Source organism: Camelus bactrianus, chromosome 16 (genome assembly GCF_048773025.1).
Source record: "Camelus bactrianus isolate YW-2024 breed Bactrian camel chromosome 16, ASM4877302v1, whole genome shotgun sequence".
Taxonomy (NCBI): domain Eukaryota; kingdom Metazoa; phylum Chordata; class Mammalia; order Artiodactyla; family Camelidae; genus Camelus; species Camelus bactrianus.
The window spans coordinates 39,051,065-39,066,653 of record NC_133554.1 but is presented as its reverse complement, the minus strand read 5'-3'; the positions used below and the strand labels follow the sequence as shown (position 1 = coordinate 39,066,653).

The window sequence follows — 15,589 nt, the reverse complement described above, 5'->3', positions numbered from 1 at the left end:
CCTTGGCAGATGCCTAGAATTGAGCAGGGGGCAGAGGATGGAGGGGGTAGTCATTCCTCCCTAGATCAACCTCTGTCGCCTAATTTCACCACTGGGCTGGGCTCAGCTGGCCCTGGTACTAGCTCCAGGAAGAATGCCGTTCCTGCCTTCATAGCCTTCCTCATCCCAGCTGACATTTCCAAGATTTTCCATTCAAAGAAATATGATCCCTGCTGATGCTGAGGTGGTAGTGGAAGCTGTTGGTGCTGGAAGAGGGCTCACCTGAGCACCCAGCTCAGGGCCACATCCCTCCTTTGCCCTGGCCACACTATTGCCAGTTGGCATAATCGGGCAGACTGATTAGTTACCAGGCTGATGAGGAAGCCCGGGCTGTTCCTCCCATTCTTTGTAGCCTGCCCTAGTCCTCTTTCTCTCTCTCAACCCCCTCCCAGGCCCCCAGCTCCTGTGCCACCTGCCCAGCCCCGGGAACTGTGGGCAGGCAGGGCTAGGGGCCCCCAGGTCCCCAGGGCCAGCAGGCAGGCAGGCAGGAGTGGGGAACACAGAGCCACAGGGGAAGGTGTAGAGCACAGCAGGTGATGCTGTAGCAGAGGCCTCATTAATCACGTCTCCAGCCCCCAGCTCTGCAGTGGCGAGACCATATTAGATTTTAAATTGGAAAGTGGAGAACGTGGCAGTTAGCTGGGAGCTCCCTCTACCCTGGGCCCCTGATCACAGCCTCACAGGAGGAAGGGGTCATCAGGGAGAAAAGGGCAGCAGCCCGGAGCTGTGTACCCTCTCCCTCCACACACTCAGAGCCTGAAGGGTCTGTCCAGGCCACATGGCTCTGGGGATGGTCAGGTTAGGACCCAAGAAGCGGGCAGAATGAAAAGGAGGGAGCACAGCAGCCGCCGGGAGAAGGGCATCCCTTCTGAGAGGTAGGAGCTTTCCAGGCTTGAGGACAGTGAAGCCAGTTTCCAGGATGTAGCATCCATGGGCAAGGACAAATGGTGACTTATGGTCTGTGTGCGTGTTTGGAATCACACATGCACACACAGAAATACATACACACGCAGGCACATGCACATGCCTGCACATGTGTACACACAGGCCTCTGTACTCAACATGTCCACACATGACCATATGAAGCAGCAACTCTGCAGTAGAAATTTGAGGCCAGGCTGTGGAACAGGCAGACTCAGATCAAATCCCTTGTTTGCCACTTTCCTCCTGTATGAACTAGGATGATTCACTTTGCCTCTCAACCTCAGGTCCTTCATATATAAAGTGTAAAATATTTTTAAAATTTTGTTTTTATTGAAGTATAGTTGATTTACAATGTTAGTTTCAGATGTACAGCAAAGCTATTCAATTATACGTATACATATATTTTTTTCAGATTCTTTTCCATTATATATTATTAGAAGAAATTGAATAGAGTTCCCTGTGCTATACAATAGGTCCTTGTTGTTTATTTTATATATAGTAATGTGTATCTGTTAATCCCAAACTCCTAATTTATGCCTCCCCGGCCCTTTCCCCTTTGGTAATCACAGTTTGTCTTCTATGCCTGCGAGTCTGTTTTTGGATTGTAAATGAGATTTGCATCATTTTTTTCTCAGATTCCACATGTAAGTGATATCATATATTTGTCTTTCTCTGCCTGACTTACTTCACTTAATATGAAAATCTCTAGGTCCATCCAAGTTGCTGCAAATAGCATTATTTCATTCTTTTTTATGGCTAAAATTCCATTATTTATATATATATATATATATATATATATATATATATATATATATATATATATATATATATACATATACATATACATATATACATATATGTGTATATATATGTACACACACACACACACACACAAGTACACACACACACATACACACACACCATAGCTTCCTTATCCAAAACTGTAAAATATTGATTTCAGGTGTAAAAGGTGTTGCTATGGGTGAAAGACAGCCCCTTGGAAGTCCACGGCTGGCCGACAGAGGGTGCTCAGTAAATGTAAGGCCCTCCCCTGGCCCCAAGGCCAGGCATTTTGGGGCTGCCCCAGGAGCCCTGGGGTGGTGGCCAGGCCAGGCTTCCTACCCCTATGCTCCTGACTGAGCAGTGAGGTCAACTAAGCACAGCAGGCACTGTTATGGAGTGTTCACACACCCTGGCCCCATCCTGGGCCAAATCAGATGGGGCCAAGCATTCCTGACTCTTCTTTATCCATAAAACCCTTCTACACTGGCTCTGCCTGAGCTCCCCAAATTGCCCATTGAACACTCCACTCCTCAGAACGCCAGTGCTCAGCTAAGGGTGGGGAGCAAACATCATGGGTAGGTGGCACCAGTCTTCCCTGAGGAGTGAGGAGCTGACAGGCCCAGCTCTCCTGAGGCCTTAGTGGAAAACCTAAAGAAGTCCCAGAGCTCCTTGACATATCTCCCCGCCCAACCCTGGTCCCCAGTTTTCCCAGGCACAAAGGAGGGGAGTAGACACTGCTACCCCATCTTAATCTTCTTAATCTTCACCTTCACCTTCAACTCTGGGCTCTTCCCTTCTGAGCAGTGGTGAATACAGAGGAGGTTACAGAGGTTAAAGAGCTGCACTTTCCATCCTGGTAGCCACTAACCACATGTGACTATTTAAATGTAAATTCATGAACATGAAATAAAATTTTAAAATTCAGTGTCTCGGTCTCACTAGCCACATCTCAAGTGCTCACTACCCATGTGTGGCTACTGGCTACTGTGTCGGACACGCAGATAGAAAACATTTCCATCATCACAAAAAGTCCTATTAGACAGCACTGATCTAGTGCTGTAAATTCTCAGTAAACAGTTGTGTTCAGTATTTTTATTCACAGAGCCCTTTGTGGCTCACCAGATCCTGGAATGTGAGAGCTGACAGGGCCCTTAGATACTTTTTCCATTTTACTGATGGGAAAATGGAGGCTCGGGTTAGGGAAGTGATTTGCGCAGAGAGACCGAGCCCGTTAGGGGCAGGACCAGGACCACTGGGCTGACTCCTGGCTGTTGCCTGCTACCCCCACCCGTACTCCCTCCACGTGGCAAGAAAAGTGCAACCCTGGAAATGCTGAAGCCCAGGGTTACCCCCCACCCCTCACCTAGTACAGTGGGGAGGTAGCTGCCCCTGCAGCTCAAAAGCAGTGCGCTCTCTGTCCCTGGAGGTATGCCCACAGGTAGCAGACAGCCCCAGAAGTATTAGAGGGTTTACTCTTCAGAGCAGTTGGGCCACGTGTTCTTCAAGTCCGTAAGTCCTGGGTCCCAGCCCTGCCCCAAGTGTGCTCTGTGACCTAAGAAAACCCTCTGGAGTCAGTTTCTTCCTGTGTAAATCAAGAAGGGATGAGACACACACAAAGACTGTAAGGGCTCAGATTCTGGGGGCCAGCCACTTCCTGGCCTGGATTCTGGCCAAGAGGAGGTACCCCCATTCACATCTGCATGCCAGATTTGACTGTACTGCCAGGGGTTGGCCAAGAGAGGGTGTGATTGGGGGTGGTCAGTGACAAGGGAAGAGAGGGTAGGCTGGGGTTGGGAGGCCCACCAGCTGTGCCAGCAGATACTCTTCATCAGTTGCCAGTTGAGGCTGTTCTGGGACACTGCCAAGGGCTGGCTGCCCATCTTCTCCCTGCAGGACACACCCCTGCCTGCCCCTGCCCTCCCCTACCCACTCCTACTGGCCAAGGGCCAAGCATTTTGGGGAGCGGGGAGCAGGGAGCCTTTCAAGTGTGCAGACAGGCAGAATCCTGGCTTGGAAACTGTGTTCCCTGAGCCCACCCTTCATTGTGCCCAGCACCAGGGGTCATTGCTTTTGTGTGCAGAGATGCAAGAGAGATGCCTCCTGCTGGATCCTTGGTCAGGGACACAAGCCTTACCTGTGCCCCCAGGAGGTCAGAGGAGGGAGCTATTTTCACCCACTGGGCCAGGCAGGGATGGTACCCTGAGAGAGATTTGGAGCTGGGTCTGGTAGGATGGGAAATGTTTGAAGAGATTAATGAGCAAATGTGGCAGAAGGGAAAGGCACTATTCTGGCAGAGAAGTTCCCTTTGAGTATATCTCTGTGCCCACCCCAAACACTGCCCCTCCAGGACACCACCAGGACTTCCTTCCTTATCACCCAGAGCTGCAGGGCTCCCAACATGAGTGCCCTAGGACGGTGGTGGCCAGGCTGGTGGGGAGATAGTCAGGAGGTACAGCTGAGGGCCAGTGGCAGCAGCAGACAGAGCTGTAAGCTGTAGAGCTGCTGAGCTCTGGGTTCTAGACCCAGGCCTGCCATGCATTGGCTGTGCGACCTTGGACAAGTTACTTAACCATACTGGCCTCGATGTCTTTATCTCTAGGGAGGATAAGAGATTACATGTGAAGGTGCTGAGTGCAAGGTCAGCATATGAGCACTGAGTAATGGCAGCTGCCTGGCTCCAAACCACAGGAGGTATACTGAACGTGGCCATTCTGGCTCTGCCATACCTTTCGGGTAATCTTGGAGATTTTGCCTTTCTTGTTAATACAAGTAGTCAACAGCAGCAAACCTACCTCAGATGCAAGGATACTGTGGGGCAATTATTTCAGTAGTAGCACGTGGAATCAGGCCTCAGGGGCTCTATAGGGCCCTTCCAGCCTCTAGCTGGGGCCCCTCAGTTCAGGGGTCAGGCCCGGGCCCCGTGAAACTGTCACTGCGGAGACCAGGCTCTGGTTCTGGGGGGCCCAGGTGCTCTTACTCCAGGGGCCTCTTTTCCCTCCCTCAGGCTTTGGGATAATGGGGGTCTGCAGGGGCCAGGCCCTCACTAATCCCCTATTAAAACTTGAAAGGGGCCAGGGAACCTCCAGAATAAACTCATTAGCTTTTATGGGATAATAAATGGATCCCATTAAATTCTCATTCTCCCTATGCAGGGCCAGCTTAACCTCCAGAACCCAGAGGGGTAAGCTCCCTGCCCACTGTAACCCCCAGGCGCCCACCTGCAGTCAAGCTCCTCCCAGCTGAAAGCTGGTGCTGCCACAAGGTGGGGATCAAGCTTGACCTGTCTGAGAACCCTGGCGCTCCCTCCCTGGGCCTGCCTCGAGGCCAGCAGCTTGGGCCCTGGTGGGGAATGCCTGGCAGGGACAGCCAGAGTGACAGGTGACCCCTCCTGCCTTTGCAGGGGATGGGGTGGGGCTGGCAGATGGGAGCACATCTATCTCTAGATGGCCGTCACCAAACCCAGGATGTCCCCACTCCACAGATGAAGAAACAAAGGCTTGAGTGGCCCCTGCCCAAGTCACACAGGTAGTGAGACAAAGATTAGGGACTGGAAACAGAGGTTTTTCTGTCTAGTGCAGAAAGATGTGCAGAAACAATAGCACGAAGCAGGCAGCCCAGCTGACCCTGAGGTGGCATCTGGAGTCTGTTGCCTGGCGCAGCAGTTCCCCAAGGCAGGGGCACTGCGTAAAGACCACCACCCTCCACCACTGCCTCCACATAGACCAATTCCAGCTCCATGGCCCACACACGCTGTGACCCTTGGCAACCTCCTGGGCCTCACAAAGCCTGTTTCCCCATGTATCAGACTAGGACAGAACACCTACCTACCTGGATGCTATGAAGAAGAGTCCCCAGTCCTTACCACCTCTCATAAACAGAGGCTAGACACCCCTCCCCATCCAGATCCCAGTCTGTCGGGGTGGAGCACGTAGGCCCTCATCTCCACCCTCAACAGGCTGGGCCCCACCGAGGAGAGGGGCGGAGCGGGCGGCTTTCCCTGGGAGGCCCAGGCTGGGGCTGGGGGGAGGGGGCCTCCAATCCCAAGGGGGGCCACAGGGGGGCGGCGCGGGCGGGGAGGCGGGAGCGGGAGAGAATCCACCGGGGAGGCATCCTGAATGGCTCATTAGTGCCGATGAAAGCCTTTTTTCATTTCGTCTAAATACTTTAAACAGGGCTCCCTCCGATGTCTATTTGCATAGCTTAAGAGCTAATGCAGGGGGAGGGCCCAGAAGGCGGCGGGGCCACACCAGGGCTGGGGGCTGCGGGGAAGCTCCGGGACTCCTCCGCAGTGGGGACGGCGGTGGGGGTAGCGGAAGGGTGTTCCCCAGTCCCAGCCCACTTGGAGGAGGCAGCCTCGGCGCCGCCGCGCGAGGGGAGGAAGGAGGCGCAGCCCAGGGAGGGCATTCCTGAGTTCTAGCACCTGGTGGAGCTGGGCCGGTGTGGATCATGAGTGACTGTCTTGCTGTGGGCCAATGTCTTCCAGGTAGGTGCTGGCCTTGGAGGCAGCAGTCTTTTGTGCTGTGTAGTGCAGTATTATCCTCGTTTTACGGACAAGGACGATGACATGCGTGGGGTCACACACAATGCTACACGACAAGGAACAGGGTCCCCCAGAGAGAAGGCTCACCCGGGCCAGCCTCTCTCTCCCAATCCTAGGGGCCTGCTCAGTGCTGCCCTGGCAGGGGCTGCCCTCCCCGGAGTGTGGCCTCTCCCTCTGTATACCCTCTCCAAAAAAACCTATTTAGGGCATTATAATTCTCATAAAACCCCTCCAAAGTGCCTGTTTTACAGCTGAGGACACAAAGGACACAAAGGACACATGTCCCCTCTTACTTGACTTTTAAGTGGCAGAGCTGACATTTGAATGCCAGTGTATGTGTGACCAAGTGCCCCTACCCTATGGAGAAGTGTCATCAGGCTCTGGTTTGGGTCTCAGATTCAGTTGTGCTTTGGGCACAGAATGGCGTCTCCCTGGGTCCCAGCCAGAAGGCTTCCTGAAGGCCCAGCTTGGCTCAGGCTCAGCTCAGGTCCCAGATGCCAGAAAATCTGGCCCCAGCTCCACTTCTAAACTGCATGAGACCTTGGACAAGTCCATTCTTCTATCTGACTTTTGCTTCCTCAACTGGCTAGAGTGCTCTCTGCTGGGTAGCACCAATCTCTTCATGTGAGTCAGGCTAGTGTCCTGGAAAGACTTAGGCTTTGTAAACCAGAGCAACATAGGTTCAGATCCTAGCTCCACCACTGTGCGACTGGGCAAGTCCTCAGCTTACTCCCTCTAGGCTTCAGGTTCTTTCCCTGCAATGTGGAAATAAGATTCCCACCTCAAGGACTTGTAATGTCAATTAAATAATCCAAGATCTGGAAACAGCCTGACTCAGTGTCAGGCACATTAGGTGCCTGATGATTCTGGGCATCTGGGTCCCTGACACCTCCTGCTGCTGTCCCCTGCATCACACACACCCCCTTGTCATTCTCTGCACCTTTGAATTCATTCAGCCCAGGCAGAGAGAACTCCAGGAACCTAGGGAGGGGGTCACAGGTCCTCAGGCTTCCATCCCAATCAACCAGGGTGTCCAGAGATGCCTTATCCCCAGAAATGGCTTGTCTCCCAGGGATTGTCTACCCTCTCTGACAGTGGGTAGCACCCTCCGGGACCAAGTGGCAGCTGATTGTAGAATCAATTTGCTCGTTTGATAAGCTATCTCGATCCCATTTAACCAAGTGCTCAGGCCCCCCAGATAACACAATCAGTGCAATCGACAGTGACGGGAGGTGCCCATTAGCTCTGCTCCATTGCCCAGCACCCACCTGGCAGCTGGCAGGAGGAGTTGTGCTCTCTATGGTCCCTTCAAGGGACAGAGGCACTCCCTTTTCCAATGAAGAATTTCACAGGTACCTACCCTGGGAGCCTCGGCTACGTCTCTTCTTGGGCAATCCTGGAAGGAGACACTGGAACCCTAAGGGCTCCAGTCTGTGTGATAAGAAAGGCTCTTCCTTATGCCAAGCTAAGATTGGGATTGGTCTCAGGTCACCTGGCAAAGACCACGTGACATCTGGGAACTGGGCAGAGAGAGTAGCCCTGTCCTGGCATGTCACAGGCACTCCCTGGACCCTCCAGCACTGACTCAGATGAAAGATATAGGACACTGGCAGACCATCTGCTCCAGGGGGTATAGGCCTGGCTGGGCATCTAGTTTGGGCACTGTGTTGTCAGTGTCTGGTACAGAATGCCAAGGCACAAATGGCCTGCTTTAGTGAGTGTCTCAAGAGATAGGAGTTGATCCTGGTTTCTCAGGGCTTTGAGGCACCAAGGCCCCTCTGACCCAGAGCAATGGAGAACCCTCTTACCTGTACCCACCTTACCCAATTTCCTCCCTCCTCCCAATTGTCTGACACATCAGAGCTGCCATGGTCTCCTGAACAGAATGTAAGCCATCTGCTGCTACCTCACGCCTGCCAATCCATGGGGTGGGTGTGAGCCTGTGGAATGACAGCCCTACCATCAGATGTGCAGAGGAACCGACCTTCTCCTTGCAAACTCTGTTATCTCACCCTGGCTGTGTTTCCCTTCAAGTCCTCATGCAGCCATTTTGAGAGCTGTTAGAATCAGAATATCCTCCCAGCCTTCTCAAAACTGGCAAAATTCTATGTGAAGTGAATCTGGAGCCAGCATCCATTGACCTTTTCCTGGCAGTTAAGGATCTGGGGAGCCTAGTGGGCCACAAGCAGAATATGCATCATCTCTCCAGCTATGTGGTTAAACAAGTCAATACAATCAATAGCATTGCAGCCTCAGACTGGTAACAGCAAGTAAGTTTCTTCTTCTATAACCTATCAATCAGTTGGTAGCAGCTGCCTGAATAACTGTGTTGAAAAGGATTTTGAAGTCCCATGTGGCCTCAGCAAGAAATAGTTAAAACTGGTCAACAATGTCTGCCATAGACTGAATGGTGGGTGAGTATCATGTCAGATGACTGTTCTATTCCTGCTTTAGACCCTGCCCTAGATGGACCCTGGCTTGCGTCAAAAGAAAGATAAATGGAATTTACAGAGACATAGCAAATAGGAAAGGGGAGTAATATTATCTAAATTAATCAAAAAAGAAACCCCGTTTTACAGACAAGAAAACTAAGGTTCAGAGAGTTTAGGTTATTTGGCCAAAGTCACACAGTCCCACAGTGATGGATTTGGGATTTAAAGCTACACCTGCCTTACTCCAGAGCTTGGCTTTCCCTACTCTATTCACATTCCTGTTCTAGAAGGATCAAAAAAAAAAAAAAAAAGAGAGAGAGAGAGATAAAAGAAATGATTTTCTGAGAAGTAAGAGAAATAGGGCATAATTGAACCCTAACAAAAATGTTGTCATGTATCCATGAAGTAATCTAAAATAAAGTCCCAAATGTATGAAGCATTTCCTGAGATTAATGACCAGCAGTTTCCCTGAGAACAGAAAGTGAACTTGAATGCCCTATAATCTCACGCAGAAGAATCACTGTGGCAGGGGATAGCATTCTTGCTAAGGGCGTCATCTCTGGTCTTTAAATTGACTGGTCATGTGACTTTGAGCAAGTCATTTCCTTTCTTTGGCCTTGTTTCCTCATTAGTAAAATGAGGCCTTTAAGCCTCATCAGGGATGGCAAATATTTATTTGTCATGTTGGTCTGAGGTATCAGGCATGGCTGCCTGAAATGCTGTGTTGAGAAGGATTCTGAGGCTGAATCTGAGAACAAGGAAATAGAGCAGTGATAGATTAGTAATGTCCATATCTGCTGTTGGAGGAGAAAGGATATCTCATGTGCTATCCTTGAAGTATGTGATATCATTTCACTTCCAGCTCTAAAATTCTATAGCTCCATGATTCTCAACAGTGAGGACACTCCTCAAGGCTCTCTGTCAAAAGAGGGATGGATCTCCTACTGCCTGGACTGGGTATGATGCTGCTCGCTGTGGGGCAGGAGGAGGACCTCTGATCATCTGTTATTATTTCAGGACTCTCCTCAGAGGCCCCAACGATGGGGGATGGGCAGGCCCCAGGCATGGAGGAGATGGATGGGGAGCTGACAGTGGCCCCCACACCTGAGGAGCCAGAACGAGGCGTCCACTTCGTCACAACAGCCCCTACCCTGAAGCTGCTTAACCACCACCCCCTGCTAGAGGAATTCCTCCAAGAGGGGCTGGAGAAGGGCGAGGAGGAGCTGAGGCCAGCACAGCCCTTCCAGCCTGACCAACCTACACCATATACCCCAAGTCCCCTTCCCCGCCTGGCCAACCAGGACAGCCGCCCTGTCTTCACCAGCCCCACTCCAGCCATAGCAGCAGCACCCACTCAGCCCCAGTCCAGGGAAGGACCCTGGAGCCTGGAGTCAGAGCCCCCTGCACTTCATATCACAGCTCCCCTACCTCCAGGGCCCAGCATGGCAGTGCCTACCCCAGGCCCAGGGGAGAGGCCCAGTACCACACCCCCAAGCAGAGAATGGACTCCAACCCAAGAGGGTCCTGGAGACATGGGCAGGCCGTGGGCTCCAGAGGTCATGTCCCAGACCACAGGGCTCCAGACTGAGGGGACCATCGCCATCGCCACCTCTCCAGCTTCAGGGGATGATGAGGAGACCACCACCACCACCACCATCATCACCACCACCATCACCACAGTCCAGCCACCAGGTCAGCTACTTTCTGGCTTGCAGATTTAGAAATGGGGACGAGGGAGCTGTGGGGGCCCCTAAATTCCTCTCTCTCTGTCACTGTGCTGGCCTGCCTTGCCCTTTGCCACCACAAGCCAGCCTGCAGGAAGCATGTTGGTTGGAACCAGATAAACCCAGGTTTAAATCCTAATTGGAAGTGACTACACCAGACCTTCAGAATTTTATCTAACTTCCCTGAGCCTAATCTGTAAAATGGCAATAAGAAGCCCTACCTTATCGAGCCACTGCAAGAACTGAGATAAGATTGCACACAGTAGGTGCTCAAGAGAAGGTAGTCCTCTGCTTTCAAGAGGGTAATAGACCTCCCAAGAGGTGAGCTTCACTACACACACACACACACGCTGATGCCATAGTTGGACCCACTTCACCAGAGCTAGGTTTAGCTTTATGTCTCCTCCTGCCTCCCAGGCCCTTGTAGCTGGAACTTCTCAGGCCCAGAGGGTTCTCTGGACTCGCCCACAGCCCCCAGCTCACTCCCTGATGTCAGCCTGGACTGTTTCTACTACATCTCCGTCTACCCTGGCTATGGTGTAGAAATCAAGGTAAGTAACCTGGATCTGCCAGGAGCAAAGCTGGGACTAGTGTGTTATCTTTCCAGAAAGGTGCGGGCTATGGGGGGAGGTGGAGATGTGTGTGGTCATCAGTTGGAGGAGGGCCTAGGGTCCAGGCTGGGTGATGGTCCTAAAACATGGTCAGATTCTGTCCTGTGCCCCAGAGTGAAAAGGCTACTGCTCCCACTCAGCAATGCCTAGTCTGAGAGGGGCTGTGGGAGGGGCAGGTGTGCCCATCCTCTTCCCCAGGGATTTAATCAAGAGCTCAGGAGAGCCTGAGGAGGGGGCTCTAGCCTCAGCCGGGCAGGGAATTCAATGAATATCTGAATCCATGTGTCTTGAGTTGAGAGAATTCAGGGCTGCCTGGTCGGGCCTGTGAGAACCATGGAGCCTCACTCACTCATGCGTTCACTCACTCAGTCCCTTCAGCAAATAATCCCTAAGCAGCTCCTCCAGCCAGGCCCTGTGCTGGCTCCTGGGATGCAGAGGTGGGGAAGACAGACATCAGAAAGGTGACCAGCTAGTGGGGGAGTCAGACCCACAGCCCAGCCTCCGGCACCTTGCCTCCTTGGGCCATCTCATCCCTCCCTTGGGATTAAGGCTCTCTCTTAATCCTCAAACCTGAGTGGGCAGGTCCTCATGGGTGTCCCACAGGCTCCTCCACCTCCACATGCCCCAAACCCAACTCTTTTTTTCTTTTGGTTCCCCCAAACCTACTTGCCATCCAACTCCTGCTCAGAGATTGACACCAACCAGCCAGAAACCTGGAGCAGGGCCACTACACTGCATAGTTGGTGGCATCCCCAGAATTACATAGCCTTGGCCTCTCCCTCTCCCTCTCCCCCAAGTCCATCAACTCATGCCCAAGTTCTATCACCATGACATGCCCCTAAACTCAGATCTGCCTGCTGCTCCCCCTCTATCCTCACAACCACCATGTGGTCCAGCCTCTGTCGTCCCTCTCCTAATGGTGCAGTGGCTGGCTGCCTCACTGGTCACCCGACTCATGCCCCTTACTACTCTTCTCCACCCATACTGCAGTCATTTTTCTCAAATGAAATCAATCCTACCTCCCCAAGGACCTCTGAATCAAAGCCGGTCCCTCTGAGCCCATCTCTAGTCACTTCCTCCCTTGCTCTCTACTCCTGCTTTGCACTAAACAGCTTGCAGCTAAGAGAATGGGCCAAGCCCACTTTTCCTATAAGCCCCAATTGCACCTGCTAGTCCCTTTGCCCGGAAGAGTCATCCGCTTATCCCCTCCCTTAGGATTCAACCCTGGCATCACTTTTTCTGGGAATTCTCTCATGATCCTCAAAGCCTGAGACATCCGCCATCCTAATTCATCACTCTGTCTCCTACGGGTCCGTTTATAGCTGTCCACCTCCCCAGCTAGACTGTGAGCTCTTTGAGGGGTTCCTTTGTGTTCAGGGCACAGACTGGGTTCTCCATGGACTGATTGAAAGAATGGACAAATGAATGGAGGAAGCAATGAGGTGACATTTAATACGAATCTGGAGACTGAATGGAAGAGGAGAAGAGAGGCATTCAGCCCAGTTGAGAGGATCAGGCAAGCAACTGAGGAGCACAAGGAAGAGGGCAGAGGAGGAATCCAGGAAACAGAACAGCTCTGCCTGTTCCCCTTTCCTGGCCTGCTCCCCCTTCCTGGCCTCCTCCCCCTGAGGCCAAAGCCCTTGGAGCCAGCTCACCTGTCCTGGGACAGCACCCTCAGGCCTCCCTTCTGGGGATGTCAGGTCCAGGTCTCTGTGGCAGGCCCTGAGGAGAGGGGACCTTCTCCCACCACTGGTGGGCCGTTCTCCTTCTTTCTGTAACTGTTTGCTCCTGTTCTGCCAAGCCCTGTGCCCCTTGCTCTGGGCTGCCTGGGAGGGTGATTAGGAACAGCCACCCCCCTCCACCCCAAGCCATTAGCACTCAGTGCCGCTTAATTAAGGTAATTAATGTAAAATCATCACCTAATGAGTGGTGGCACCGGCTGTGGCTCACTGGGTGGAAGGCTCCAGCTGCAGGTGTGGGGAAGGGGGTGGGAAGGGGCAGATGCCAGGCTGGCTGCCCCACTGCAGGCCTGGGCTGGTTCCACCTGCCCCCCAAGCCTACCATCCCCACTGATGCCCACTGAGCCAGGCTGGGCCCAGTCCTGGTCCTCTCCACAATGAGGCAAGATGCTGGTTCTGCCTGCCTTGGCCCTGACCCAGGCACAAGCCCCACCCTGGATGCCCACCCCCTCACGTAGGCCTCCATAAGCCCCGTGTCTGTTGTTTGGTTCTGCCACATTTTTTTCATCAAATGCAAAAGCCGTTACCAGGCAACCTTGAGCGAAGACCTGCCACAGCCTTGGATTGCTGTCAGGAAACGTAGCAGGCAGATGCAGGCCCCACCCTCTACCTCACCACTGCAAGGCAGAGTCCCTGGGGATCTTGTTGGCCCTGATGGCCTGAGATAGAGTCTGAGACCATGGCAGGGAGAGCCGGAGAGAAGGGACAGAATGAGCCAGGGCTAAAGAGGGAGTTAAGGTTCTTCTCCTTCCACCGCCAGTTCCAGCAGACTCTGCTCCTATCTAGACCTCCTGGCTATGCCACACAGGCCACTTGGGGACCTAAAGAACTACTGACACTGCAGACCGATACACAATGGATAGCTGAGAAAATTGAGGTCATGATGGAAAGAGAATTGTCCAAGGTCACTCTGTTAATCGTTCACTCATGTTTTTTGATGAATGAATTTGTTATGCAAATATAGATTAAGCAATTACCATGTGCCAGGCTCTGTGCTGGATGCTGGGGACAAAGATCTTCACAGTTAGTGGGGGAGACAGAAATTATAAACAACCACAGAATGCACAGTGCTGTCAGGATGGGGGTGGGTAACACAGGGGACTGTGAGTATTCCAGGATGGGGCACACTCCACTAGCAGGCGGGTGGGGTGGTCAGAGAAGGCTCCATAGAGGTGATAATACCTACTCTGAGGCCTGAAGGATAAGAGGTCAGCAGCCAAGCCTGGGCTGGGAAGCATCAGGTAAGGCAGACTGGCCCTTGAAATCTGCCAGGGCAGTTTTGCACAGGTGACTTTATTGCATAGGAGCAGGAGGTGGGCTTAAGGGCTTCTGGATTGCACTCCTGCCAGAAGCTAGGCCTGAGTGCAGTGCACTCCTATCCAGGGCTATCCAGGGCTGGCAGTTGGGCCAGGCCATGCTGGGCATCAGGGGTGGGATGGGTGAGGCAGCTGGAAAGCCTAGGAGACTACCCACTGCTCCTTCAGGCTTGGGGAAGGCTTGTGGCTTCTCCTTATCATGGGTAAGCCCCTGCCTGCCCTTCCATGAAGTCACAGGGATAGCTCAGGGTAGGTGGAAGGGATGGAATCCAGGCAAAGGGGACAGGAGGGACATTGGGAGGAGAGGAGCATCTTAAGGACCCACAAATCACACCCGTGCAGGTCAGCCTGACACTGTGCTGAGGCCCTGCCATGGGACCCCAGCCCTGGCTAAAGTCTGGGGCCCTGGGCAAGATCCTCTTAATTCCCTTTTCATGAGGAATAGCCTCAGGGGATTCCAGAATCCCTAACAGCCCAGCTCTCAACGGCTGGGACCACAGCCCTTCATAACCTGCTTCATCCCCTGCCCCCTACCTCCCTTCAGGATGCTGCAGCTATCCTTGCCCTCCAAGGCTGAGGGTCTGAGCTGCTCACAGGCATGAGGGCCAGGTCTGTGATGGGAAGAGGCTGCCTATTTCAGCTGCGGGATGGGCACTGGGCTAGGCTCATTTTAGAGAGATCCAGAGAAGCCCCTTCAGGATGGGTAGGCACAAGCCCCATGGCCCACGAGGGTCCCATTTCCTCTCCAGGCAGCCAATCTCCCCTGAGGACTTCAGGCCTTTCTGGGCCTGGTTCAGGTCTCTCACTGTGCTTGGCATTCCAAGAGCCTTCCCATGCCAGCCCCCATCTTGGCTTGGCTGCTCTCTGTACCATCTGGAGCCTGGGCGTAGCTGCCCACAGCCCCTGCCCTAATGCCCCAGGCAGCCCCATTGGAACACTGCTCTCCTATGCCATACCAGCTGCCAATTTGATAGCCAGAACACTGTACCCTTCTAGGCCAGGTCAGGACCAGGCCTGATGTGGACACCAGGAGTAGAGTGGTGGGTCAGTGGGGTGAGATTTCCGGGCAACCTCCTCCTCTTTCCTGGCTCCTGGATAGCTCATCTGAGGGTGGATCACAGGGGAATAGGCAGATCTAGTCCTGTGGATTTAGGCTCCTCTCCCCACCCCTAAAGCAGACCCTACCCCATAAGGGTTGTGAAGGATCATCAGTTAAGACAGGAGCACAGAAGCTGTCGTATAGGACTGGGGTTCCAGTTCTGGCTCTGCAGCCCATGTCTCAGTCACTGGGCTGAGCCCCTGGCTTTCTCTGGGCCTGTTTCCCTTGCTGTAGAACCAGATGATGCAAAGGGCCCCTCCCAGTCAGTCCCTCTGAGCATGGCTCTTTTTGGGTTCAGGAAGCTCCCTCATAGGTCAGACTAGGCAGTGGCACCTCAGCCGCTTAACACTGTTTCCTGCCTACTAGCAGCTGCAGAACCTGG

At 53.0% G+C, this 15,589-nt stretch overlaps 2 protein-coding genes across 3 annotated transcripts in view; one reads left to right on the top strand and one right to left on the bottom strand.

The window, feature by feature from the left end:
- PIPOX (pipecolic acid and sarcosine oxidase) overlaps nt 1-15,589 on the bottom strand; it is a 90,428-nt gene that overhangs the window by 53,335 nt on the left and 21,504 nt on the right. The window lies entirely within an intron of this gene.
- SEZ6 (seizure related 6 homolog) overlaps nt 1-15,589 on the top strand; it is a 44,202-nt gene that overhangs the window by 10,390 nt on the left and 18,223 nt on the right. For both annotated transcript variants that reach the window (XM_074343154.1, XM_010958248.2), the window contains exons 2-3: nt 9,736-10,410; nt 10,860-10,993. In XM_074343154.1, the coding sequence (XP_074199255.1) occupies nt 9,736-10,410; nt 10,860-10,993 (809 nt within the window). The remainder of the gene's footprint in view (nt 1-9,735; nt 10,411-10,859; nt 10,994-15,589) is intronic.